Here is a 27,998-nt window from a genome sequence, read left to right as displayed (position 1 = left end):
TCACAAGCTACAGATGCATCCCTTTGCATGAGATTTAAACAAGCCAAAGAATTGTGTAAAACCACAAAATGATGAGAACAGGACTGAATTTGTGACTTCTTCATAAAATCCTCCCTTTTATCTACTCGAGAAAACAGTGAATCCTTCAGTTCACCAGCCACTCAAGAGTCAATAAGGTACAGAGAAATTGTGCTTTGACTCCAGAACACAACTAGACTCATGAAAACATCTTTCCAGAGGACACATATGTACAGAACTGCTGTTCTCGCTGCTCCCTGTGCTATGTAAGGATTAAGTAGTAACACCATAAACCTTCAAATGTGGCAAAATACATCAACCAGTCATGATATGATCTCATAAACCCTGAAGCTTTAGAAAAGAGCATTAGGATTCCATAGTTTCCAAATCAAGTAACCTTTTAGGGAGGGAAGCATTGCTTTTTAGCCCAAGCGTCCACTCAATCATTGAGAAGCCTTCTTGAATTGATAACTATTTTGGCGGAGAAGTATTTTTAAGCCAATCATCCAATTAAAACTTTAAAATCTCTTTTCCATTTACTCTGTCCATCTCTTGCTTTCAGAAAGATGATCCCCATATAATGTTACAAGCATATCATCCAAGCAGAACATAAACACAGAACCAGCTTTTGGTATGACTGCAAAATCGAAAACCGTTTCTGTCAGAATTACAGTAAGCTGTAAAATTCTATGTACAATTAAAAAGGAGCCTTCATATCCTGATTCCACACATTTTGCAATTGAGAAACTTCAGAAAGACAGAAAAGCATCAATTTTCAACTACAACTGAGAACAAATAAAGAAGTACCTTTCACTTTGTTGGCAGAAGTTACAATTGCAAAGGTGTTCATAGTCTCTCTTATCATAATCCCCCGTATGCCCACATAATTATTGACCTTTGCTTCAACCACTGTTCCATTCACGAAGGCAGTCCAAAATCAAAAGCCCACCTCCAAATTATTGCACATAAAATGCAAGATACTACCTCAATTCAACGTACCAGCAAGAATAGCCCCATGCAAATCCATTTGAAGCAGGCTAGGTTCAATCATCTTTCCACTGGACACTCCAGAGTTAAAAAGCATATGCATCACTTAAAGCACCAAATGAAGTTAACCTCCGATATTTTGAGGGACAACAATGCCTATATCACAGATTTCAACATCACTTTTCTTGAACAGCTCTAAGCATTGGCCAACTTGCCTGTTGCCTTCCACAAGGTGCCTCGCATAGGTTTTCCACAGATCGTGCATAGGAAGAAACAGTTCATACCTGCAAGAAAATGAACATCTATGAATAGAATGACAGTCGCCAGTATTTAACTGATAAAGGTATGACATCCAGTCACTCAAGAGAGATCTGTGACTTAAAAAATGTAATAATCGAAACATATGACCATAGCAACCTGATGTGATATGCTAAGAAATAGAATGGTGATGAGTGTTGCATTCACTCACTGATGTGACAAAGAAGAGTCTTACTGATATTGCTTGTGCAGATCAAACACTTCAGACATTCTGTTTGAATAGAACATTCTTGTTCTGTGCTACCATTACATCTCTTTTCTGTTCATTGGCTTACTATAGACATTAGATTAGGATTTCTTACAGTGGTATCAGAGAAAGCTTCCTAATCTAGCCTAATTTTGGACTTACTGCAAACCATCCCCACCAAAAATATGTCCTCAAGTTGCTAGTTGTGGTTGGGATATTAAGGCTCCCTGCTGCTGCAAAAGAGCCATGCATACCACTTGGATCAAAAGGAAAATTTATTTCCCCCACATGTTGCACCACTTGGGTAAAATAAGCGCTGATCCTACATAGCATACTCATCATCAAAAAGCTCCACAATCCCATAGACATTGGCTGTCCCAGTGGTGGTTATTTTGTGCACCTCATTGTGCCCTGGTGTCCACTTTTACCCACATTAAAAGTATTCAATTTTTTCCCATATATCCCAACGGCAGCTTTCCTCATCAGTGTTGCATCCACTCATTGATGTGACAAAGAACAGTCTAACTGTATTGCTTGTACAGATCACACACTTCAGACATTCTGATTCAATATAGATTATTGTTCTCTGCTGCCATTACTACCTCTTTCCTGCTTGTTAGCTCACTACAAACATTAGATTACTAAGATTTCTTACAGTGGCATCAGAGCAAGGTTTCCTAGCATAGCCTAGTTTTGGACTTCATTGCAAACCATCCAGACCAAATATACTTTTGCCCTCAAAGTAGCAAGAGGTGGTTGGACATTAAGGCTCCCTGCTGCTGCAAAAGGGCCATGCATACCACTTGGATCTAAAGGAAAACTTGTTTTCCCCCATGTTGTTGCACCTCCTGGACAAAGTAAGCGTAAACATTGATCCTGTATAGCATACTCATCATCAAAAAGCTCCACAATCCCATAGACGTTGGCTGTCCCAGTGGCGGTTATTTCGTGCACCTCATTTTGCCCTCGTGTCCACTTTTGCCCACACTAGAAGTATTCATTGTTTTTCCATATACCCCAATCTCAGTTTTCCTCATCAATTACCCTTGTCTTTGACCATTAGTTTGATACTATAACCCACAAACCAAAACATAAACCACACCATAATTTCATCTATAAAATCAAAACGATATGTACAACAATTTACAGACTTGGGTTACATCAAACCCTCTTATGATCTCTCTAACAACTTCTGTCAACTGAACCATCCAAGTCATGCCGAATTCCTTCCCTCTTCAAGAATCAGTGCCTTCAATGATAACAATTTACAGACTTGGGTTACATCAAACCCTCTTATGATCTCTCTAACAACTTCTGTCAACTGAACCATCCAAGGTCATGCCGAATTCCTTCCCTCTTCAAGAATCAGTGCCTTCAATGATAAAGTCTAGGAATGCTCTCCATATCTGTGGTGAACAGATTCCCAAGTAGTCTCAAATAGGGGAAATCCATGCCAAGCAACCAGCACTATATGTATTTTTTCCATTTTTGAACTGTCATTTCTCCCCAGTCTAAGATTTTTGCTGGTCTGGATCATGCATTATCCTCTAATTTCTATAACATAACAAGTCCATCAATTAGAGAATCGGATGGCACCTTGCAACCCGATGGTAATTCTAGTCTAGAGGCTACCTTGCCCACTTTTTTTCAGAATTAACCACTGCCCACAATGTCTGATAATTTAACGCATTGTCCTATAGTCAAGGACTTAGTGCAGGAGGGAATCCAGAGAAACACTCTCTCTCCTTGATGAAATTCTCTAAAAGCTCTCTTCTTATCATCTCCCACATGCGGATTATTGTAATCCATGGTGCTAGGCACTTTTTAAGGAATTCCAACCTGGTTGGATTAGCTGGCCTAAACCTATAATTCAACTCAAAAGGACTCATCCTTGTTTCCTATCATTGTAGGCAAATTCTAGTAATTTATCTTGATGAAATATATGCTCTTGTGGAGCACTAACTCACTGTCACGTCAAATTGACGTGAGCCATCTTGATAATAAAGTCCACCACCACAATAAATTTTTGTGGAAGAGGAAATCATCATGGAGAACAACAAAGTCATGGTCTATGCCAATCAATATGACACAATCTGCCTTATGATTGAGATTGTGCAAATTGACATTAAAAGCAAACTGAGAATATGCACAATAATAGTGACTCCACAACCGATTATAGTTATCATGTTGACGATGCAAATCAGGATCCATGTACATTGATAGTGGTGCATCATCTCACATGACAGGTTGCCAACAATAGTTTACAAAGATCAAACCATTAGAAGGATCTAAACTAAGAATGTTATCTAATTGTGGATAACATAATGAATCCTATTCAAGGAAAAGATATAGTCCCTATGGATAATTTCACTGGAAAGAAAGCATTGGGCAATGATGTAGTCCTTTAGTTTATGATCAACTATTAAATCCATGGAAATCCTCTCCCATCTACTTGATGGTATTTCTAATGGCTGGGTGGCTTCACCCGCATTGCCTTACTTGTCACAAGAAACATTGTGTAACATATTCATAAACATGTCTCTTCATGAAATCCCAGCTTACAAGCTCCTTTAGTCTTGCACATGGGCTGTCACAGCATCGGGTATAACAACCTTGCCATTTCTTTTAAGCATAGTCGCTCGTATAGCACCTTTCGCCCTTTCTAGATCTCATCACATCTACTATCCCGGAGTTCATCACAATAGCCTTAGACTAAAATACTCATCCACCCTTTGAGTTTCATTGATCTCAATTATTAGAGCACTCTAATACCGCAAAACTCAATATAAATAATGTGTGACAACGCATCACCTACTTTTATTGCCTTCTCTCTTCGGTACTCCATTTTGATATGGAAGTCTAGTAAGAGTTCTGCCCACCTAGCTTAGCAACTACTCAAATCTGGCTGTTTATAAAAATACTTCACAGTACATAATCGACATCGAGGTAAAACTCTAACCCATATTTAAAAATTTTTCTCCATGCTTCCAAACTATGAATCCTTCTCATCCGCAAAAACATATGACATTATTCAATTTAAACAGATAGGTGTGTTTTTACCAATCTACAACAAGATTTTTCTTAGAATGCCACGCTATTCCAAGAACTATATCTGCATGAGGAAGTCTAGTAATTTGAAAATCCATCTTCTCCTCGTAGCATTGGATACCATAATTCCAGCTGTGTGATCCTTTAATCCCACACTTTTGTTGAACTTCCCTCTGCCATCTTGACCATAGAAGCATACTCAAATGGACTAGTTTTATGAATCTCAAACTTTTCACTAGTTTGAGATTAATAACACACTGTGTTAAATTTTAATGCTGAGTCAAACAAAACAATGACATTATGATTCTTCATTTTTATTACTTGTAACTTTTTAGTCAGGCAGAAAACCCAAATCTTACGCCCACCTTCCACGCCTACTATTAGTGGAAGTTCATCCACCATACCTCTCTTTTGCACTGACATGACCAAACCTCTCCATCACAATCTAGAGCTATCTACATTTCCATGGCCTATCAGCGCATCGATCCGATATGAACCATCTTCTTTGACTCCTATGTTAGAAAAGTCACAGCCCCACTTGTGAGCCCCCGTTTTGAGGGGACAAGGGGGCAAGAGACTGTAGGGGAAAAAGGGCTTAGGGTACAGCGACCTGCGTGAAGGATTGTGCCATGCCTATACAGAGGCATCTACTGCACATCAGCAGCAACCAACAACACCAAAAGGCCCGGCATATGGGGCCTTATATAGGCCAAAGGTTGGCCCAGAAAACCAACCAGAAGGCAGCCATCTAGGCCCTTTTGGAGGTCGGTTTTACAAACTGGACCGACTGGAAAAGTCGGCCAGTTCTAGGGGCTCCATGCCCTCCTATAAAAGGGGCTCCATTCCTCCACTATTCTCCATCACCTGCACTTACAGCCTTGCACACAGGCAAGCGCGCAGAGGGAGAGAAGTGGCTCAGCACTTGACAGCATCCTTTGGCTGTTTGTACATGCTCACCCGTTGAGCTTTTGTCTGCCCACTATTGTGGAAGAGAGTTTTGACTATGTCTTTCTCCGTCTTTCTGAGTGTTGTATGAGCTAGATCGGGTGAGGTGTGAGTGATTCTATCCTCTATTTCCAACATGGTATCAGAGCTAGGTTCACAGCTCTAGATCGGAGTACCTCAGCAAGTAGGCGACTCCAATCGACACTCAGGTTTGCTGCGTGGTCAAGTTCTCCGCTGTAAATTCAGTTTACTGTTCTTTATTACAGTAAGGATGGAGGACAAAGATTTTATTGTTGCCTCTTCAACCCCTTCTCTAAAAGATAATGCACAAAAGTACATAACTATACCCATACCTGCAAATGCAAGAAGAAGTATTGCACTCATCCGCACCCGATCACACACTTTGGAGGTAGAGAAAGGTGCTTGGGGAGATGTCTCAAGGGAACAAAGATTTTGCAAGTTATGTGACCAAGAACAAGTAGAGACAGAGGCACATGTCCTCCTTACATGCCCACGATATGCATGCATAAGGAGGGACTTTAACAACATTACAAAGGAACACGACACCCTCGCAAGCTTGCTTTCACATACCCATATAGCCACTCTGGGCAATTTTATTGCCAAGATTCTTCAATATCGGGAATGTTGTATTACTCAATGTATTTCAGAATAGTTGTTTTCCTACCCCTTCCATAAAAGAAGGGAGACACTTGTATTGTGATTTTCATGGGTCCCATGGGTCGGTTTCTCGGCCCCCAGAGGACGGTAATACATTCTTCTTCTTCTTCTTCTTCTTCCTTCCTCCTCCTCCAGATTCCTCTCATTACCATCCCGAACTTCGGAGAGTCAAGGAAGCTAGACGGGTCGAACTATCCGATCTGGAAGATGAAAATCCAGAGCCATCTAGTGGCCCGGAAGTTGTGGAAGCTAACAACGGGGGTGGAGGCAAAACCAGAAGACTTGCTGGACAGCAAGGGGAAGATTGTCATTCCAGTGGATGGTGAAGAGCTTGAGAATTGGGAAGAGAGAGATGCCCACTCCCTAGCATTAATCATTGGGACCACGGCGGACACTGTTCTTCCGCACATCCAGATAGCTGAGACGTCTGTAGAGGCGTGGGCTATTCTGAAGGATTTGTATGAAACTGACAATACATCTCAAATTCTGATGCTCCAACATCAACTGTACAATCTGGACATGACTGAGGCAGACAATGTTCATGACCATCTGATAAAAGTCAAGGTGGTAAGGGACCAGCTCGCGGCAATTGGTCAAAAGGTAGATTCAAGTCAACTGGCATTGTTGATTTTACACAAGCTACCTCGAAGTTTTAAGAGTTTCGTGACTACGGTCACTGAACGACAGAGGACCAAGCCTCTCACCTTTGAGGAGCTTGGGCCTTTACTATTGCAAGAAGAGGCTCGGGAAAAATTATTTACTCAATCGGACGAGAAGACTCTCGTGGCAAGGGACAAGCCCGACAAGGGTAAGTTCAAAGACTACAAGAACAAAAGCAAGACCGAGGAAGCAAGACCGAGGATGCAAAGAAAAAGAGGCAGATGAAGTGCTTCTACTGTGAGAAGCTTGGTCATTCTGCTAAAGAGTGTCGCAAAAAGAAGGCGGACCTCAAGAAGGAGTCCAAGTCCAAGGAGGAGCCAAAGACTGAATCGGCAAACGTCACGACCGGCGCTCTCTTCATCATCACTGAGTACTGCTCCTCTTATGCAGTCAGTGAAGGAGAGGAAGGTTGGTATGTGGATAGTGGAGCTTCAAAGCACATGTCCAACAAGGACTGGTTCAAAACCATGGAAGGTACACATCCCAATTCCAAGGTCACTGTTGGGGATAACCGGTCATGCCCTGTGAAGGGTGTCGGTAGTATTCCATTCATCACGACTGCAGGAAATAGGGAGTTGATTTCCGGTGTACTTTATGTACCGAATTTGTGCAAGAACCTATTGCCTATCAGTCAAATGGACAAGCACAATATGTCGGTCTTATTCGACAACGGCAAGGTCACTGTCACATCCAAGGCAAACGGACAGGTGGTGGCTCAAGGTGTCGAGGAGCATGGGCTATATCGGCTCAACACTCTGTTGGTGCATGGGAACCATGGCAGATCCAGATTATGGCATGAGCGGTTCGGTCACATCAACTATGGCACTCTCCGAGATGCAGAAGACAAAGATGGTGGATGGACTTCCACCGATTATCGTGTCTGCAGGTCTTGCGTGGAAGGCAAGCAACACAGGGACAAGTTCCCATAGGAGGCCTCATCACGAGCCAAGAAGCCCCTCGAGTTGGTTCACGCCGACATCTGCGGCCCAATGTCGACAAATTCATTTGCAGGTTCATGGTATTCTCTTATTAGTGGACGATTTCAGTCGCATGGTGTGGGTGTTCTGCCTGGCCAAGAAATCTCAGGCTTTCAAGAAATTCAAAGACTAGAAGGCCCAGGTAAAGAAGGAGAGAGGGGAGGTAATCAAAGCCTTCCGCACTAACAGAGAGGGAGAGTTCACTTCTACCAAGTTCAATGGATTATGCTAGAAGCACGAGATTAAGAGACATCTCAGCATAATGAAGTTGCTGAGAGGAAGCACAGGACCGTCATAGAGACAGTGTTGATCATGTCATGAGGGAGGAATCTCTCAAAAGCCTACTGGGGTGAAGCCGTGAGCACTGCCGTGAGCATCCTCAACAGAACCAAGACCAAGGTTGTTGATGACAAGACTCCATACGAAGCTTATTATGGTAAGAAGCCCATCATATCTCATTTAAGAGTTTTCGGTTCTAAAGCATTTGTGCATGTACATAAAGATGAGTGGACAAAGCTAGATCCCCATAGCCGGAGCTGTATCTTTGTGGGATACAACAAAGAGTCCAAGGCCTATCGCCTATTCGACCCGGACAAGAAGAAGATCCTTATCAGCAGAAATGTGATCTTTGAAGAGACAGAGCCACAGCTTGCAGAAGAGGTTCCAAAACTTCCGACATTACCCCCACCCAAGGTCACCATCTGAGAGGTGGAGTAGACTGAAGACCCCGAGGAGGAGGAGGAGGAGGAGGAGGAGGAGGAGGAGCATGTCATTCCAGAGCCAACTCCCAAGTCAACTCCATCAAAAGCACCTCAATCTGAGAAGAAGCTACCTCAATGGTATTTGAAGACGTTAGCAAACTCACGGGTCACGAACATTCCCGAGAGCAGTTCCGGAGCGCAATGGTCTCAAAGAAACATGAAGACTCCCTTCGTGAACTACGCTTTGGTAGCTCAGTTTGCTAAGCCCCATTCCTTCCAGGAGGCAATGGATATTCCAAAATGGCAGGAAGCCATGCAGGCAGAGATGGATGCCATTTTGAAAAATGACACCTGGGATTTAGTGCCCAAACCAACCAAGCGGAAGGTCATCGAGACTAAATGGGTGTACAAGCTTAAGTTCAACTCAGATGGGAACTTGGACAAGTACAAAGCAAGATTGGTGGAAAGGATATGCACAGTCAGAAGGACTTGACTTTGACGAGACCTTCGCCCCCACAGCGAGGATGGTGACTATTCAGATTGTCATTGCCTTGGCTGCTCATCACAATTGGCCTATTTTTCAAATGGACGTCCAGTCAGCGTGTTTGAATGGTAACCTAGAGGAGGAGGTGTATGTGGCACAGCCACCAGGATTTCAAATTCCAGGATCCCCATCAAAAGTCTGCAAACTGAAGAATGCCTTATATGGGCTGAAGCAGGCCCCCAGAGCTTGGTACCAACAGATAGATGTTTTCTTTCAGAAGATCGGGCTTCAACGGAGTCCATCAGAGGCAAATCTTTATCTCGACACAAAGGGGGATTTGCGGCTCGTATTGATTCTATATGTGGATGACCTCATCATCAAATCAAGAGACTTCTTATGGAGGAGTTCGAGATGACTTACTTAGGCACACTTTACTACTTTCTTGGGATTGAGGTGAAGCAGGGAAAGAGCAATATCTTTATTTCACAAGAGAAATATTGCAAGGAACTCCTCAAACGCTTTGAGATGGAAAATTGCAAAGCAGCAGTGACTCCCATGGAAACTGGTCTGAAGCTGAGTGTGCGTAATCCATCTCAACCGGTTGATTCATCACTATATCGACACTTGGTGGGGAGTTTGCTTTAGCTCACCAAAACACGACCATATATTTCCTACACAGTTGGATTGCTCTGTCAGTTCTCCACCACATCCAAGAAGGCTCATTGGGAAGCAGGTATGAGGTGTGAGGGAAAGAGGGGAGTGGAACAGTAGGGGACAATAGACACTAGGGAGTGTGGGTGTGTAAAGAATGCGTTGAGCCACACCACAAACTCAAAGGTTTTATTAGGATTAGGTATTCACCCTATGACTGTCTTAGGACAGTCATAGCGGTCGTAACATTTAAAGGGTGGCAATGTGCCTTTACCCCAACAACCTCCCACCTAAAGGCCAATGTGCCTAAAGGGGAGAAAAGAATAAAAATTACAGCAATATACAGTTACTGTATACAAGACCATAAAATAAGAATGGTCTCATCCTAATCCCATGATGCGGCGACAATGTGCAAACCGCTCTGTAGGCAAGCTCTTAGTGAGCAAATCTGCAGGATTATCATCAGTGTGCACCTTCACAAGCTCAAGCTGCTTGTCCTCCAGTACCTCCCTGATAAAATGATATTTCACATCTATGTGCTTGGTCTTCTGATGAAAGACCGGATTCTTTGCCAACATGATAGCACTCTGACTATCACAATGCAAAACTGGTATATCTCCTGTAATGCCCAAATCTCCCACCAGCCAAGTAAGCCATATTGCTTCCTTGCAAGCCTCAGTGGCTGCAATATATTCAGCTTCTGTGGTTGACAGTGCAATGCATTTCTGCAAACAAGACACCCATGATATAGCACCTCCTGCAAATGTGAAAACATAACCGGTAGTAGACTTCCGGTTATCTGCATTTCCTGCATAGTCTGAATCTGTAAAACCATGCACCAATGCATCCTGCCTACCATAGCATATGCACAAGTCTTTGGTACCCTTGAGATACCTCAAGACACCTTTCACTGCTTCCCAGTGCCGCTTGCCTGGATTTGCCATATACCTGCTAATGACTCCCACCGCAAAAGCAATATCCGGACGAGTGGCAACCATGGCATACATCAAAGAACCAACTGCAGATGCATACGGAACCTTGGCCATCTCAGCCTTATCATCATCTGATCTGGGGCTGTCCTCACTGCTGAGTTTTAAATGTGGAGGCAACGGGGTACTAATAGACTTCCCCCCCTCCATTTTAAACCTCCGCAGTACTTTGCCAATGTACTCCTTCTGTGACAGAAACAAAAGTCCCTTGGACCTGTCACGAATAATCCGCATACCAAGTATATGGTTTGCATCACCCAAGTCTTTCATGTCAAAAGACTTATGCAGTTGCTTCTTCAAAGCACTAATCTCCTGCTGAGATTTGCTGGCAATCAGCATGTCATCCACATATAGAATGAGTAGCATCAAACTGCCATCCTTTGCCCGTTTGGTGTACAAGCAGTGATCGGTCTCACACCTATGATATCCTTGGGACTGCATGAAGGCATCAAACTTCTTGTACCATTCCCTTGGTGCCTGCTTGAGTCCATACAAGCTCCTCTTGAGCTTACACACAAGCTTCTCTTTTCCTTTAACAGCATATCCCTCTGGCTGACTCATGTAGATCTCATCATGGAGATCTCCGTGAAGAAAAGCAGTCTTCACATCCATCTGATATAAATCCATGTCCTCATGAGCAACAAGAGCTAACACTGCTCTCAAAGTAGTCATCTTGACTACAGGGGAAAAGATCTCATCAAAGTCAATGCCCTTCTCTTGCTTAAATCCCTTGGCAACCAATCTGGCCTTATACCTCGGTAAAGCATTTGAATCCACTTTGACTTTGTAAACCCACTTGCATGGCAAAACCTTTCTGCCTGCAGGTAGCTGCACCAAGTCCCATGTATCATTTTGAAGTAGGGAGTCCATTTCTGATTGCATGGCTTTCTCCCACTTCCTTTTCTCTGTTCTTCCCATAGCTTCCCTGAAGCTGGAAGGCTCACCACAATCTGTCAGCATGATAAAATCAGCCACATTATTGGCTCCTGGAACAAACCTGTCAGGAGGCCGTTGTACACGGTTGCTCCTCCTAACAAAATGCTCCGTATTAGGCTGCTGTCTAGCCTGTTCGTCATGCATGACGGGTGGCTGTACCACCATATTTGGCTGTCCTACAGCGCCATTTGCTGGCATATCCAGTGGTGCATCATTGGCAAAATTGTCTAGCTGATTTTCAGCCTGTATACCCTCTTGAACAGGGTTATTTACAGCAGCCTGCTGCTGCATATTAATGGGCATTCTTTGCTGTCCGACATCATCATAAACAACCCTCCTGTATTCCACAGGTTGCACGGGTTCTTTGTGTACACTATCCTCTTTAAAGATGATGTCATTGCTGCGTATAATCTTCCGTTTGACAGGATCCCATAACCTGTACCCCATTTCACCTTCGTCACCGTAACCCATGAAGATGCATCTGAAAGACTTTGGCTCCAGTTTGGTGCGCAGTTCTTTGCGTACATGAGCAAAGCACTCGCAGCCAAACACACGTAAGTGCTTGTATGAAGGTGGCTTGCCAGACCACACCTCCTCTGGCACTTTCAGCTCCAAAGCCTTGTTCGGCGACCTGTTAATTAGGTGAACTGCTGTTTGCACGGCTTCTGCCCAAAAGCCATGGGGCAATGCAGCATAAGACAACATACATCGAACTTTCTCCTGAATAGTTCGATTCATCCGCTCACTCACACCATTTTGAGGTGGATTATGAGGGGCTGTGAGTTCCTGTTTAATGCCCTTAGCTTCGCATAACTGTACAAAAGCATGTGACACATACTCACCCCCATTATCGAATCTGAGGCATTTCAGCCTGCATCCTGTCCGATTCTCAACCTGAGCGACAAACTTCTTGAAAGCATCTAAGGCATCACTCTTATGCTTCAAGAAATAGACCCACACTTTGTGTGTGGCATCATTAATAAAAGTAATGAAATACTTTGCACCCCCTAGTGATAGCTGTGGCATCTCACACAAATCAGTGTGCACTAGATCAAGCGGTGCTCTATTCTGGGGAGTTCTCCTCTTATGAGGAGTCATAGAATGCTTTCCAAAAATGCAATGATCACAAGTAGGCAAATCTGAAAATGAAAGAGACGGCAGATAACCCAAACGTGACAGTTCTTTCATTCCTTTAACGGACATGTGTCCCAACCGGCTATGCCACAATGAAACCTTCGGCAGCTCGGTTATGGCAACAACATGATTACCTACACTGGAAACATAAAGAGGGTACAAGGTATCACTCTTATAACCCTCAACCACTACAACTTGGCCATCAGTAATCACCCATTTGGAATCCCCAAATGTGGTGTGGTAACCACTGTCATCCAATAAGCCAGTGCTAATCAGATTTTTCTTGATTTGCGGCACATGGCGAACACCATCAAGCATGAAAATGCGTCCGTCAGGGAATACAATCTGTACACTGCCAATCCCTGCAATCTGACATGCATAGTTGTTCCCAAGATGAACAACTCCATGAGTACCTGTATAGGAAGTAAACCACTCCCTATGAGGTGTAACATGAAAAGAAGCACCTGAATCCAAGAGCCAGGTGTGCATGTCATGGCCATCAACAACCAAGGTATGTGCAATCACAACAGAAGAGCATAAAACATCATGTCTATCTCCATCACTGTCCTCTGCTGCAACATTGACTGCATCCAAGTCATCTGCCTTGGCCTTGCCTTTGCCTTTGCTTCCACTGCCTGCATCCTTTGTCTCAGCCTTCTTGGCTTTCTGATCCCGTATAAACTTGAAGCACTTAGACTTCACGTGTCCCTTCTTGCCACAATAAAAGCATTCAATATCCTTTTTGCCACGGGACTGACTGCGGGATTTGGACTTGCCAGCAGATCTCCCCTTCTGCTGAGTCCTACCTCTTTCCTGCACCTGCAAAGCATTGGAAGACTTGCTGCCCATATTGTTCTTCCTGCTCATCTCCTCCATAAGGAGAGAGCTCTCCACATCAGCATACATAAGAGTGACATTTGAATTTGACAGGGTGGTCTTGAAAGTGTCCCAACTCTCAGGGAGGGTACACAACAAGAAAGCAGCCTTGAACTCCTCATCAAGGTTCAATCCCTGTGCGATAAGCTGTGTAGAGATGGCATTGAACTCACTCAAATGTGAGGTCATAGCTGTACCTTCCTTCATGCGAAGGTCAGCGAGCTTTTTCAGCCAATAAACCTTACTGGCTGAGCTCTTTTGGGCATATAACTCTTCTAACCTCTGCCATAGGCCATAAGAGGTCTTTTTTGCCTGAACATTGAACACAAGAGAATCAGTGAGAGTAAGCATGATAGACGCCCTTGCGGACAAATCAAGCTCCTCCCACTCATCATCTGCCATCCCAGATGGCTGGACACCCTTCAACCTTATGGACTTAGAAATCTTCTTCAACAGAAGTACATTCAAACACTGTTCTGCCCATAATGCATAATTGTGTGCCCCTTCCAATTTCTTTATGTTCAGCATTGAGGATTCACTTCCCCCTGATGCCATATCAGACAAGGAAAGTGCCTGACTCCCTGTAAGTCAAAAAATGACTAAATAAAATTCTGATTTCTCAGAAAACCTGCTCTATCAAGAGCCAGGAGCACTCACAATAGTGCTGTTTTCTACTGTCAAAAAACCTGCAGCAAAACAGAAAATTTGCCCTCCAGTCACTGTACCTTCTAACACACTGTACCGTGCTCAAATAGGCATAAAACAGTAACTACAGAATGCTGCAGCTGTTCCACAAGTGCTTTACAAGTGCATCATCATCTGACGAAACACAAAACACTGATGTCCTGATCACTTCTCCCACCTCAGATGAGGTATTGCACTGATTAAACATGCATCAACCACCTGGCATACACTATACTGACCACTGAAAAATGCTCCAAACACCTCAGCCTGAAACCGGCCTCTAATCACTCAGAGGGCAGTGGAACTAAACCTTTAATCACTTCAGCACTTATTTACAGCTCACAAAGCATATATCACAACCATTAACCATTGCATGATCACCATTTGGCATTTACCCATTTGTTCACAAACAAAACCACTGAAAAAGGGATGGAGGCTAGAATGCCCCTGCTCAACAGACATAGACAAGTGCACCCGATTGGCCCCAAACACCGTGGCGCCCCTTTCGGTATTTCTTTATATTTCACAGTGAAATGATTACAAGTTGCATCTGGGAGACCATCCCTGCAACTGAGCACGCAACCCCAATTCACTAAGCCTTCGCAAGGCTTTTAAGCATAGAACACCATCACATAAGTGCACTTAACCCGTAAGCTCAACCCAAAGGCATTCTCTTTTCCGAGTGCAATTCCATTGGCTGTCCAGATGCAATCACACTGCACCCTAGCTGCACTCTCTTTGAGTGGTTTCCAGATGGCATTCACAAAGCTTTTCAAAGCTCCAAAATAAAATCAGCAAAGTACCCAACCAAGGAATGACTCATGTAGCACTGCCTGGGCACCTGTGAGCCAAGAAAGAGGCGGCACACGAGGCCAACCAATAGCTTATGGCAAAAAGAAATTGCAGTAGCAAAATCACAACTCACCAAGCCCTGAAAACTCGAACCAAGTCCTCAATCGCCAAGAGGACATAGTAGCCAATGCCCAATTGCATTCTCAGCCAAAGAGGAGTGCAAAGGCATGAAGAAAGAGCATTTACAAGAGCCGACCAGCAAGAATTCCACTGAAAAATGCGAAAAGAAGCACTTCTGTCGCGAAGAAGTGGGAGTTCGTGGGCTCAAAAGAAGCATGCTTCAGAGAGAAATGCATTGAGAAGGTTTTGGAGAAGTTTCATCGCCGGAAAGTCCTCCAAAACTGACAAAAACCAGTCAACCAGCGCGTCGGACCACTCGAAATTCAACAGAAAGTTGTAGCTTTGCAAGAGGAGAGGCCCAGGAGGCGGTAGAAGAAAAAAGGTCCAGAAAAAGCCACTTTTGCAAATTCGACCAGCAAAAGAAGTGCTCAGCTCTACCCGTTCTACCAAAAGCACGGAGGGAAAAGCATATCACTACGAAGGGGAGGCAGAGGGGAAGCCATCGGGCCAAACGGAAGTTGAGGAATCCAAACAGGTGAGGAGTTATGAAGAAAAACGGAATTCAGCTGAAGGAGGTTGAAAAACCAGTCCAAAATCTCAACAAAGGGAGGAGATGACAGAGAAAACCACACGTGAAGTTTAGAAGGCCCAGGAAGGTCCAGGAATGGCAAAGGAGCATGTAGAAGGCACTAGAGTCACCTGGAACTCTAGGGGGGCCACTGAAGGTACATGGCTCTCTAGGGGGCCCATTAAAAATGCCACATCATCATTTCCCAACAACCACTCTTTTAATTCCTTGGAATGCCTTTGGGCCTAGGGATTAATTACGCTTATGTGCTAGGCACCATGCCGCGTTTAATTACACATTATTAAGCCCACGCTTGGACTTTTAAAACCAAAGTTGTCACGATCTTGTAGTACATTAAAGTACTTAGAATTTCACGCCCCCGTGACATACCCCTCTCTTGAAACAGCAAACCACAGTTTGCTGCCCCAAAACACAGGAGCGAGCATGAAATATAGCATAAAAGAGTATACAAGAAAGCCACAGCTATAGTATACAGAGACACTGAAAATATGGCTAGGAGAGGCATGCATCCATCCATATATACTGCTCAAAATCTATGTGATCCTCGGCGATCAATAGTCAAGATGCATCAATATCATGAAGTCTCACAGCAGAAATACTGTCAGCTCAATATCTCGGATGAAACATACAGTGTCATCAAGCGACCTCATGAAATCATAGTGAGCCCGTCTGTACTGAGGGAGTGGAGGTGCTACCCCCCTCTCGAACATCAGGTAATGCTCCAGACGCTCGCTCTGCTAAACTACCTGTAGGAGCCCGGACCGCAGTCGGCTCTAATTGGAAAGCATCAAGGTAAAGCTGCAATATCCCAGGTGAATCTGCCAGTTCACCTTCCTCCATCCATTTCGCATCAAGTGATGGGTAATTTTGAAATTTTACCAAGTAGCGACGGATAACTTTACCCTTGAGCTTTCTATCTCTGTGTGCCAAAATCTGCTCTGGAACCAGAAGTTCATCCTGTTCTTCCACTTCAGGCTGCACCTCATCAGGTACATCCTCGGGAATATCTCCATGATATTCCTTTAATAAGCTCACATGAAAGGCATTATGTATCTTCCAATGTGGAGGCAACTTCAGCCTGTAAGCTACCTCGTTTATCTTTTCAGAAACCTGGAAAGGACCATAGTAACGCATGTTCAGCTTTGTGTACAACCTTTCCTTGCCTTTCTTATTTTTCAGCCTTGCCTTTTGAAAACGCAGCAAAACCCAATCACCTTCTGTGAATACCAATTCCCTGCGGTGCTTATCTGCTGCTCTTTTCTGCTTGTCTTGACTTCTTTGCAAGGCATATTTGATCTTCTTGTAAGCCTCTTCAAGGCTTTCCACAAAACGATCAGCTTCGAAGATTTTCTCTTTTGTATGCAAAATGGGAGGTATCTTCCTGGCACCTTCCACTATTTCAAAAGGTGCTTTACCTGTGGATGTGTGCACCGTATTATTGTAAGCATATTCCAGCAAAGGCAAATAATGCTCCCATTTGCTTTTGTGGTCTGAGACATAGCATTTAAACATGGTAGAGTTTTCCTGCTCCGATTGTCCATCAAACTGAGGGTGAAAAGATGATGAAAAATTCAGCGTAGTGCCCATATTTTCAAACAGTCCTCTCCAAAAGAGGCTGGTCATCCTCGGATCTCTATCACTGATTATGGATTCAGGCATCCCATGATACTTGAAGACATGCTGCAAAAACAATTTGGCCATTTGATCTGCTGTAATTTTCTTACTGGCACAAAGTGGGCTTGTTTGCTAAACCTGCAAATTATTGTCCACAATCCATCATGTCCAGTAGGAGTACGTGGAAGATCAAACACAAAATCCATAGCTATGCTTTGCCATGGTCTATCCGGAATTGGCAAAGGGTGTAACAACCCAGGTGCCTTCTGCCTGTCAAACTTTACTTTTTGACAAACCATGCATGTTCTCACATATTCTTCCACATCTTTCCTCAAAGATGGCCAATAAAAGTATTGCTCCACTGCTGTAATTGTTGCTGTAATTCCCCTATGTCCTGCATATGGAGGAGCATGACTTTCCATTATGACTTTCTGTCGCATCTGATCAGTGACACAGAGTCATCCATGCATCAAAATGAAACCCTCTTTCAACATATAGTGATCATGCCTTTGACCATCAGAAAGCTGTTCATAAATAGTTGAAAAATCAGCATCATTAACATACTGATCTTTCATCACATCTAACACATAGCAATGCTCATTGCTGAAACACTGGGTTTCTTGGAGACTGCTTCAGGCTGTGGTTTCCTGAAAAGTGCATCAGCCACGACATTTTTGTTACCCGGCACATGTACAATTTGAAAATGAAACATTGAGAGGAAGTTAGCCCATCTCATGTGCTTTTCAGATAATTTTCTCTGCGTGAGAAAATATCTAAGTGACTGATGATCTGTTTGCACATAAAAATCAGCTCCAAGAAGGTAATGTTTCCATGTGGTCAAAGCATGTATCACTGCTAACATTTCCTTCTCGTATGTCTGCAAGTACAATTCAGCATCTTTGAGAACTCTACTCTCATATGCAACCACTCTGCCATCCTGCATCAAAGTGCCTCCTATGCTGTTCCCACATGCATCACAAGTTACAGCGAAGGGTTTTGCAAGATCTGGCAAGATAATAACGGGTTCAGAACACAATTTTTGCTTCAGCCCTTCAAAAGCTGCATTTTCCTTTGGTCCCCACCGAAACGGTACAGCTTTCTTTTGTAAAGCATGCAAGGGAGAAGCAATTTCTGCAAAGTACTTTATAAACCTCCGATAGTATGAACACAACCCAAGAAAGCTTCTGACTTCATGCAGATTTTTCAAAATTGGCCAACTCCTTATGGCCTCAACTTTTGCAGGATCCATCTTGACTCCATCCTTTGACACTATATGACCGAGAAAATGAATCTCATGCATAAAGAACTCACTTTTCTTGGTGTTTATTAATAGCTTGTGTCTTTTCAACTCTTGAAACACAATAGTGAGGTGTTTCATGTGCTCCTGCTCATTTTTAGAGAACACAATGATGTCATCGAAGAAAGTGCCCACAAACTTTCTGTGTGCTCTAAAAATTCTGTCCATCATTCTATTGAAAGTGGCAGGTGCATTAGTCAAACCAAAAGGCATCACAAGGAACTCATATAAGCCAAATGAAGTGCGGAAGGCAGTCTTGTAGACATCTTCAAGCCGTATCCTTATCTGATGGTATCCACTTTTAAGGTCAATACGACTGAACATTGAGGAACCTTCCAACCGATCCAATATATCATCAATGCGTGGAATTGGAAAACGGTTCTTAATTGTTACTTTATTCAAAGCCCTATAATCAATACACATTCTCCAACTGCCATCCTTCTTTTGCACAAGCAACACAAGGGAACAGTAAGGAGAATTACTTGGCTGTATTAATAATTCCTTTTCCAAGAGTTCCTTCACTTGTGACATTATCTCTTCCTGTTGTGCCTTACTGACACGATAGGCAAGTATATTAGGCGGTGAGCTTCTTGGAATTATATCAATTTGATGATCCTCGGGCCTCTTGGGAGGTAATTCTTGAGGAAGTGCATCTGAAAAACAATCCTGAAAATCTGAAATAAAAGCAGCCCTTTCTCTATCTAAAGCAGAAAGAGTAGAGCCTTCCTGAACTGGTTGGCTGTCCTCTTTGACAAAAATCAAGTACGCTGAAATATGACGCTTTATTACATTGGAAATACAAGAAGCTGAAACTATAGGGATGGACTCCCCTTTCAACTTTACATCAAGTACATGATTTTTGCCTCTATGAGTTAAAGAAATCTTCTTGTTTCTCATCTGCACATCAGCCCCCACCCTGTACATCCAAGGCATCCCAAGCAAAGCATCACACTCTGGCAAAGGCATAATGTAGAAGTCCTCTGCATCCTGATATCCCTGGATATGCATCCTCAACTTGCCAATGATAGGAGTGACAGGTGTGTTGAGTTCAGGGTTGGCCATATCACACATGCCAGATGGCCCCATTTCCTCAGGCTCAATGCCAAGCCTTCTTGCCATATCAGGAGTTATGAAATTCGCCTTTGCCCCAGAATCAAAGAAAAACAAACAATTCTGATTTCTGATTTTTCCCCATGCTCTGCACATCTCAGTCTTTTTCATTTCCTCTTCATCATGTGCATGTGGCAAACTCCCAATCACATCTGGAAGAAGTCCTGCAGAAGGTTTAGGCTTTTTGCCCTTCCGATCAGCCTGTTTATCACCATTCTTATCATCATCTGACCTGTCTCTTTTCTTGAATGGGCAATCATAAGAGCGGTGTCCCTCTCCTTTGCATATAAAACATTTGTTTTGCTCCATGAGTGACTTTTTCTCTTCATCAGATAACTTGGTACGGGGCTGTTTATTAGGCTGTCCATGCCTTTGACCAGCTTTGAATTGGGCTTTTCCTCCCTTTTGAAACGATCGTTTGCCATAATTTTTATTTTCAGATTTGATGTCCTTATCCTGGTGTTTGGCAGCCCGTTTGTTGTCTTCTTTCTTGCTGTCCATAAAGCCCAAATTCTTCTCCTGCATCCATGCATATGCTGTCCTTGCATTCTCAATTAATTGAGTCATAGAACCCACCTTGGTTTTGATGCAATAATCACGTAGCTCACTAGGCAATCCACAACAGTACCTCTCTATTTGCTCTTTCAAAGAAACATGCCTGTAAGAGCTCAATGGCAGCAAAACATCCCAAAACCTCTTGGTGTAATCATCAAGATTCTTGCAAAGTTTGTATGACAAGTCGTGCTAGTGTGAAAGTACTTCAACTTCAAAAGTTGGAGTAAGCCAAGTAGAAGAGAACACTTGCTTAAATTCCAGCCAAGTAGCAGGTGCATCTCCATGAAGCATAAGGTTGGTGTACCACTTAAGTGCATTGCCTTTCAAAAATGTAGCAACCTTCCTCATCTTGGATGCTTCTGTAAACAAACCCCCAAGAAATGCAGCATCAAACTGTTGAAGGAATGTGAGGGCTTTGTACCTGTCCTGTACTCCATTATATGTATCAAACTTGACATGAGAACCACCATCCTTAAATTCTTTATATACATTTGATATTGGCTGTCCCAAAGATGGCTGTATATTTGCAGCATTCCCTTCACTAGGGAGAGCCATGCTTGGCTGAACATTAGGCATGGGAGCATATGCTGTGGCTTGCATGCCTGGCTGCATTCCCACATTGTCATACATGGCTTGCTTTCTATGCCCAATTGGCGGTGAAATCAACATAGCATCAAAGATAGAATCTGTACCAAAATATTCAGGTTGCTGCCTCAAATATGGCTGAGGTGGTTGAGCCACATTTATGGACTGCACATTATGTACTCACTCTTTCCGTGATTGTGCTTTATTGATTTCTTCTTCTTCTTGGCATTTGTTTGCACAATCTGAGCCAAATTTTGAGCCAGCTGAGTCAAAGCAGTCACTTCACTTGCAAGCTGTGCATTCAACATAGTAGCATCATCTGACTCACTGCTAGAACTAGTATCACCGTTGAGCTCAGTTGTAGCTTCATGTGTGGCCTGCTCAAAAGGCATTTGTTGTGCTCCCTGCAGCTGTACACTAGCTGGATCATTAAGGCTTTCCTGCCTTCTCCTTTGAGGAGTTGTGGAGCTCTCTTGCTCATGGGTACTCACCATGTTTATGGTTGTAATATTCAGCTGTCAGAAAGTGCAGCAAAGATATGTGTTCACAAACAAAACCACTGAAAAAGGGATGGAGGCTAGAATGCCCCTGCTCAACAGACATAGACAAGTGCACCCGATTGGCCCCAAACACCGTGGCGCCCCTTTCGGTATTTCTTTATATTTCACAGTGAAATGATTACAAGTTGCATCTGGGAGACCTTCCCTGCAATTGAGCACGCAGCCCCAATTCACTAAGCCTTCGCAAGGCTTTTAAGCATAGAACACCATCACATAAGTGCACTTAACCCGTAGGCTCAACCCAAAGGCATTCTCTTTTCCGAGTGTAATTCCATTGGCTGTCCAGATGCAATCACACTGCACCCTAGCTGCACTCTCTTTGAGTGGTTTCCAGATGGCATTCACAAAGCTTTTCAAAGCTCCAAAATAAAATCAGCAAAGTACCCAACCAAGGAATGACTCATGTAGCACTGCCTGGGCACCTGTGAGCCAAGAAAGAGGCGGCACACGAGGCCAACCAATAGCTTATGGCAAAAAGAAATTGCAGTAGCAAAATCACAACTCACCAAGCCCTGAAAACTCGAACCAAGTCCTCAATCGCCAAGAGGACATAGTAGCCAATGCCCAATTGCATTCTCAGCCAAAGAGGAGTACAAAGGCATGAAGAAAGAGCATTTACAAGAGCCGACCAGCAAGAATTCCACTGAAAAATGCGAAAAGAAGCACTTCTGTCGCGAAGAAGTGGGAGTTCTTGGGCTCAAAAGAAGCATGCTTCAGAGAGGAATGCATTGAGAAGGTTTTGGAGAAGTTTCATCGCCGGAAAGTCCTCCAAAACTGACAAAAACCAGTCAACCAGCGCGTCGGACCACTCGAAATTCAACAGAAAGTTGTAGCTTTGCAAGAGGAGAGGCCCAGGAGGCGGTAGAAGAAAAAGGGTCCAGAAAAAGCCACTTTTGCAAATTCGACCAGCAAAAGAAGTGCTCAGCTCTGCTCGTTCTACCAAACGCACGGAGGGAAAAGCATATCACTACGAAGGGGAGGCAGAGGGGAAGCCATCGGGCCAAACGGAAGTTGAGGAATCCAAACGGGTGAGGAGTTATGAAAAAAAACGAAATTCAGCTGAAGGATGTTGAAAAACCAGTCCAAAATCTCAACAAAGGGAGGAGATGAGAGAGAAAACCACACATGTGAAGTTTAGAAGGCCCAGGAAGGTCCAGGAATGGCAAAGGAGCATGTAGAAGGCACTAGAGCCACCTGGAACTCTAGGGGGGCCACTGAAGGTACATGGCCCTCTAGGGGGGCCATTAAAAATGCCACATCATCATTTCCCAACAACCACTCTTTTAATTCCTTGGAATGCCTTTGGGCCTAGGGATTAATTACGCTTATGTGCTAGGCACCATGCCGCATTTAATTACACATTATTAAGCCCACGCTTGGACTTTTAAAACCAAAGTTGTCACGGTCTTGTAGTACATTAAAGTACTTAGAATTTCACGCCCCCGTGACACAACCTGTCACAAACCTGCAACAAAGCACGGGACAAATCCCAACAAATCACCCTTATGTCAAGGGGATAAAAGGCATCTGAAGTCTCTACACAGTGACCAAAGTGCTCTCAAGCACAATCTGGGCAAAAGCCCCTTGATCAATACCTGTACCAAGTGATAAACACCCTCAACAATGAGGTAGCATACAAAATTCAGCGCTCTCCTGGCACTTTCACCTGACAATGTAATGCATAAACTGCCTGTGTGCACAGTAACAACACAGATCCCAACGTACAAACACCGAAAAGAAAATCTTTTGAGCACTGTCAACGATGGACAGTTAGGGACCGAGTAAACTCGATGCGCCCTGGCCAAGCGTGGCTCAACTGAGATTTTCTAAGTGCCGTACACAAAATGTGACCTGCAAAGAAATGTCACTGATACACTGCGGAAAACGAGACCAATGTGGGCACCTTGGCTCCACACTGCCCCAAGGCATACACTGCATTCACTGTCAGGCAAAAGCCCTATGAAATTGTCACCCGAAAACTGAGATTTGCACTCAGCAAAAGCATAAAAGCCCTCTGCAAAATCAAGGCATATGATCTCCCGTCAAAAACTGTGCAAACAACCACACACTGTGGCCCCGGTCACCTCCTAGCAAGAGGGACAATGAGAGTACTTGTTGTACCTCAAAAAAAACACAGTTTTACTCTGAGTAATCCTCGGGAAATGCATAAACAGCCTTGTTGTACTTTGTACCTGCGCGTACTTGCATGTACCACGCAAAAGAGCAAAGTGCTCTTCACTCTTTTCCTTCTTCCCAAAAAAAAAATTTCTGTGCCTGCTGTACCTGCAAGTACCTGCTGTGCCTGCACAGAGTACCTGCTGTACCCTGTACTTGCGAGGGCACGGATCCCCAAAAAAAACTGTCGAAATTCTCCAAAAAAAAATTGCACTCGAACCTTGGCTGAGGGTACAGCCGGTACGGCTGTACCTGTGCGTGCACGCGTCCCGAGGACGCTGCTGAACAGTAAGATCTGTGCGCGGCTGTTCACAGCCCGCTGATGGAGGTCGGCTGCCTGTGTGCAGCCGGCTGCTGCTGGTCACACGACCCGGCAGCTAACAGCTGCACGGCCGGCTGCCTGTCGCGGCTGGTCGCAGTCGCGACCAGCTGCCTGTGCAGCCTGGCTGCAGCTTGCAGCTGGCCTGGCTGCGCGCGGCCGATGCTGCGCGCTGGCTGCGCCCGCCTTGGAGCTGCCGATAGTCGCTTGCTAGCGAGCTGAAGAGCTCGCTGCTGCCCTTGAAGAACCGTGTGCTGCTGCCCGCGCTGAAGGAGAACCGCCGCACGATAGAATGCTGCCCGAAGCCTTTACACAGCTCGAGCTGAGACTCGAGAGCAGTTACAGTGCTGCCTGCTGACACAGGGTACGAGGCCCGAGGGGAGAGGGAGGGGTAGACCGGAGTGAGAGAGGGAGGAGGTAGGCTCTGATACCACTTGTGAGGGAAAGAGGGGAGTGGAACAGTAGGAGACAGTAGACACTAGGGAGTGTGGGTGTGTAAAGAATGCGTTGAGCCACACCACAAACTCAAAGGTTTTATTAGGATTAGGTATTCACCCTATGACTGTCTTAGGACAGTCATAGCAGTCGTAACATTTAAAGGGTGGCAATGTGCCTTTACCCCAACATGAGGGTGCTAAGATACTTGAAGGGTACCTGAAGGGTACCTGCACCTACGGCATCACTTATACCAGAGGCATTGAGTTGGGAGGTTTCTGTGATAGTGATTGGCCAGGTGACATTGACACCCGGAGATCGACCTCTGGATATTGTTTCTTACTCTCATCAGGAGCTGTGTCATGGCTCAGTAAGAAACAACCTGCTATCGCCCTTTCATCCACAGAGACGGAGTACAGGGCTGCCTGTACAGCTGCATGTGAAGCATTATGGCTCAGGTGGATCTTGGAGGACATGAATGTGGCCCAAGAAGATGCGACTGTGGTTATGTGCGACAACCACAGTTGCATAGGGATCGCCAACAACCCCATGTTTCATGCACGGACGAAGCACATCGAGGTCCACTACCACTTTGTTCGAGAACTCATCGACAAAGAAGTCATAGAGTTTATATACTGCCCGACCAACGAGTACATCTTCGATGTCTTCACAAAGGCGCTTCCCAAAGAGCAGATGGAACACCTCATTCGACACATGGGGATCGGCCCACAGTTGTGTCATTGAGAGGGGGTGTAAGAAAAGTCACTGCCCCACCTATGAGCCCCTATTTTGAGGGGACAAGGGGACAGGAGACTGTAGGGAAAAAAGGGTTGAGGGTACAGCAACCTGTGTGGAGGATTGCGCCATGCCTATACGGAGGCATCTACTGCACATCAGCAGCAACCACAACAGGCCAAAAGGCCCGGCATATGGGGCCTTATATAGGCCAAAGGTTGGCCCAGAAAACCGACCAAAAGGCAGCCATCTAGGCCCTTCTGGGGGTCGGTTTTACAGACTGGACCGACTGGAACAGTCGGCCAGTTCTAGGGGCTCCATGTCCTCCTATAAAAGGGGCTCCATTCCTCCACTATTCTCCATCACCTGCACTTACAACCTTGCACACAGGCAAGCGCGCACAGGGAGAGAAGTGGCTCAGCACTTGACAACATCCTTTGGCTGTTTGTACATGCTCACCTGTTGAGCTTTTGTTTGCCCACGATTGTGGAAGAATATATCTGAGTTTTGACTACCTCTTTCTCCGTCTTTCTGAGTGTTGTATGAGCTAGATCGGGAGTGAGGTGTGTGATTCTATCCTCTATTTCCAACATCCACGGGTGCCAAGATCTCTCCAACCTTCTTTGAGTTTGGACGTGCTGGTTCTATGGCTTTGAACCAACTTTTTTTGGCTTGACGTGTATCGTGATGCCCCCTATCAGCATACCAGTCTTCTTTGTTTTCAGTGACCGCATGTGCAGAAAATGCTCAGTGACCATTATTACATTTGTTGATTCGGACTGGTCTCTTTCTTGGACTTGGCTTCCCTCTTCCTCGTCTAATCTGCTTTTCTTTTCTTACAAGCTTTCGTAACATGGCCACGTTTCTCGCAATAGAAACACTTCTTCTTCTTCTTCTTTTTGTTAGCATCATCCAATCTTCACCCTTGGAATCTTCTTTAGCCTTTCCCTTATTGGAGTTGCCCTTGACTTTTCCTCTTATTAAAAAAGCCTTGTCGTTGCTGTTCTTGTACAGTTTCTCCATGCTTCTTCCTGCAAAGGAATAAGAGACCAAGCTCTTTAAATGGAAGAGGCCTGGCCCTCTCTCCTACCATCATGGTGGTAACGAAGCCTTTGAAACTTCTTGGAAGCATCCCAAAATCTGGCATTTCTAGCTAGCTTGAATCCACATTACTGGCACCTCATCCTTCACCACGTTCACCTTCGTGAGGCGGTCGTGTACTTGCTCCCATCCTCCATTCTCATTGTGAATAGTTTATTTCGGAGGGATAGGATCCTTGACGAATTGTTCGTCTCATACAAATCCTTTAGAATGGTCCACACCTCACCGGACATATCCATATTCTATAGTGTGGAATGACTGAATATGCTGTAGTTCATATGGGATGACCGAATCTGCTGTAGTTCATATGGGATAGGATCCTTCTAGAATTGTTCGTCTCATACAAATCCTTTCGAATGGTCCACGCCTCACAGGACATATCCATATTCTATAGTGTGGAATGACTGAATCTGCTGTAGTTCCTATGATCATTGATGGGGCTTGAGTGTCTTGGTCATCCCTCTCTTCAACGGTCTGGATCTACAACTACTATCACCTTCTCTGAAGCATCTTGGATATCCACGGGCTTCAATATTGTTCTTGTTGTCACCTTCCTGAGCTCTGGATCTTGACCTTCCAGATTGTGCTTAATAAAATTTCAGGGATGGTCTTTTCTTATACAAGCTTAGAGATGAATGTTGTAAATCAGTAAAATTAGTAGATTGCTGTTTGATTTTCATAATGTTGAGAAACCGTCATATATCTAGTCTAGATGAATAGATGAATAGAGAAACAGGTATAAAATCTTGCTTGTTCATAGATACTCACCTGTGATATCTTAGGGGCAATGCATACGATCCAATAAGCTTGTGCTGACGCTTTGACATATGCTTCTTGGAGCGTTTTGCAAGGCTTGCTTTAGCCCTCTTTCGAGCCCTTTCGACTGCTTTTCCATGTCCAGGAGGATTATCTAGGAGGAGGACTCGATCCTGTATCTTGGAATCTAGCACACCGCCTATATTTCTGGCGGTCTTTTTATTGTCTTGTACAAGCTCACGAAGAATGGAATCAATCACCCTGCCGCTGTTATCCCTGGCAGAAAGCTGCAGACCAATGTTTAAATCAGTAATGGCGATGGTCAAAGTCACGCACGCAGAAAGACAAAAGAAATCACTAATTACCTGCAAGTGCACGGCAACATCACCATCAAGCATATGCTGGGTGAGCTTGGCGTATGTTGGACCCTCCGAATCACCAGCTACACTCAAACGCGATCAAGTTCTAGGTGACGAATATGGAAAATAGCAATAAACAAGGGAAAAGGAAGCAAATGGATTACCAGAGGGGTTTGCCAAAGGAGAAGTAAAGATAGGAGAAGGCGAGGAGGCGAGGGAGGTGGTATTCTTAAGGGAGGAAGGAGGAGAGGAGAGACGGCGCTCTAAAGCTTGCAAGCGATTCCTCTTTCTATCAGACAAGGGGGTTTCTGTTACACCTGCCATTAGAGAGAGGATGGTAAGATGATGAATCATGCACTTCTAAGTTCTATGGAGACCATTGGCAACTCACGCAGTTTGAGTGTTCGCTCACTTATTCGATTCTCTCTCTCTCTCTCTCAAAACTCACTACCCTAAGGCTGAATTTGAGGAACAAGCGAGTACAAGTACTAGGGAACACTTCCTTAGAGGGAGAGAAAGAGGGACGCGTTAATTTGGGAAACTAGAGTGCGCTAGAATGAAGGACGTAATTTACAATATGTCTATTAATTAATAATTTTTTAAATTAACATGAAGAACTAACT

The 27,998-nt window shown here is 44.3% G+C and overlaps 1 protein-coding gene across 2 annotated transcripts; it reads right to left on the bottom strand.

The window, feature by feature from the left end:
* Nucleotides 1–7: 7 nt before the first annotated feature.
* POP4 (ribonuclease P family protein) lies at nucleotides 8–27,883 on the bottom strand. 2 transcript variants are annotated; one of them, XM_087390696.1, is made up of 7 exons: nucleotides 27,540–27,880; nucleotides 27,382–27,458; nucleotides 27,029–27,303; nucleotides 1,221–1,289; nucleotides 1,018–1,076; nucleotides 826–927; nucleotides 10–655 (listed from the first exon to the last, which is right to left on the bottom strand). In XM_087390696.1, the coding sequence occupies exons 1-7, from the start codon at nucleotides 27,727–27,729 to the stop codon at nucleotides 555–557; spliced, it is 873 nt and encodes a 290-aa protein (XP_087246822.1). In that variant the 5' UTR covers nucleotides 27,730–27,880; the 3' UTR covers nucleotides 10–554. The 2 variants fall into 2 exon arrangements, with proteins under 2 accessions (XP_087246821.1, XP_087246822.1); XM_087390695.1 differs by having other exon boundaries at nucleotides 8–655; nucleotides 27,029–27,458; nucleotides 27,540–27,883.
* Nucleotides 27,884–27,998: the final 115 nt, after the last annotated feature.

Source organism: Dipteris shenzhenensis, chromosome 19, assembly GCF_047967505.1.
Source record: "Dipteris shenzhenensis isolate YYH24624 ecotype China chromosome 19, Dip_SZ_1.0, whole genome shotgun sequence".
Taxonomy (NCBI): Eukaryota; Viridiplantae; Streptophyta; class Polypodiopsida; order Gleicheniales; family Dipteridaceae; genus Dipteris; species Dipteris shenzhenensis.
Note: the sequence above shows the minus strand (reverse complement) of the source record. Positions and strands in the feature narration are given on the sequence as shown.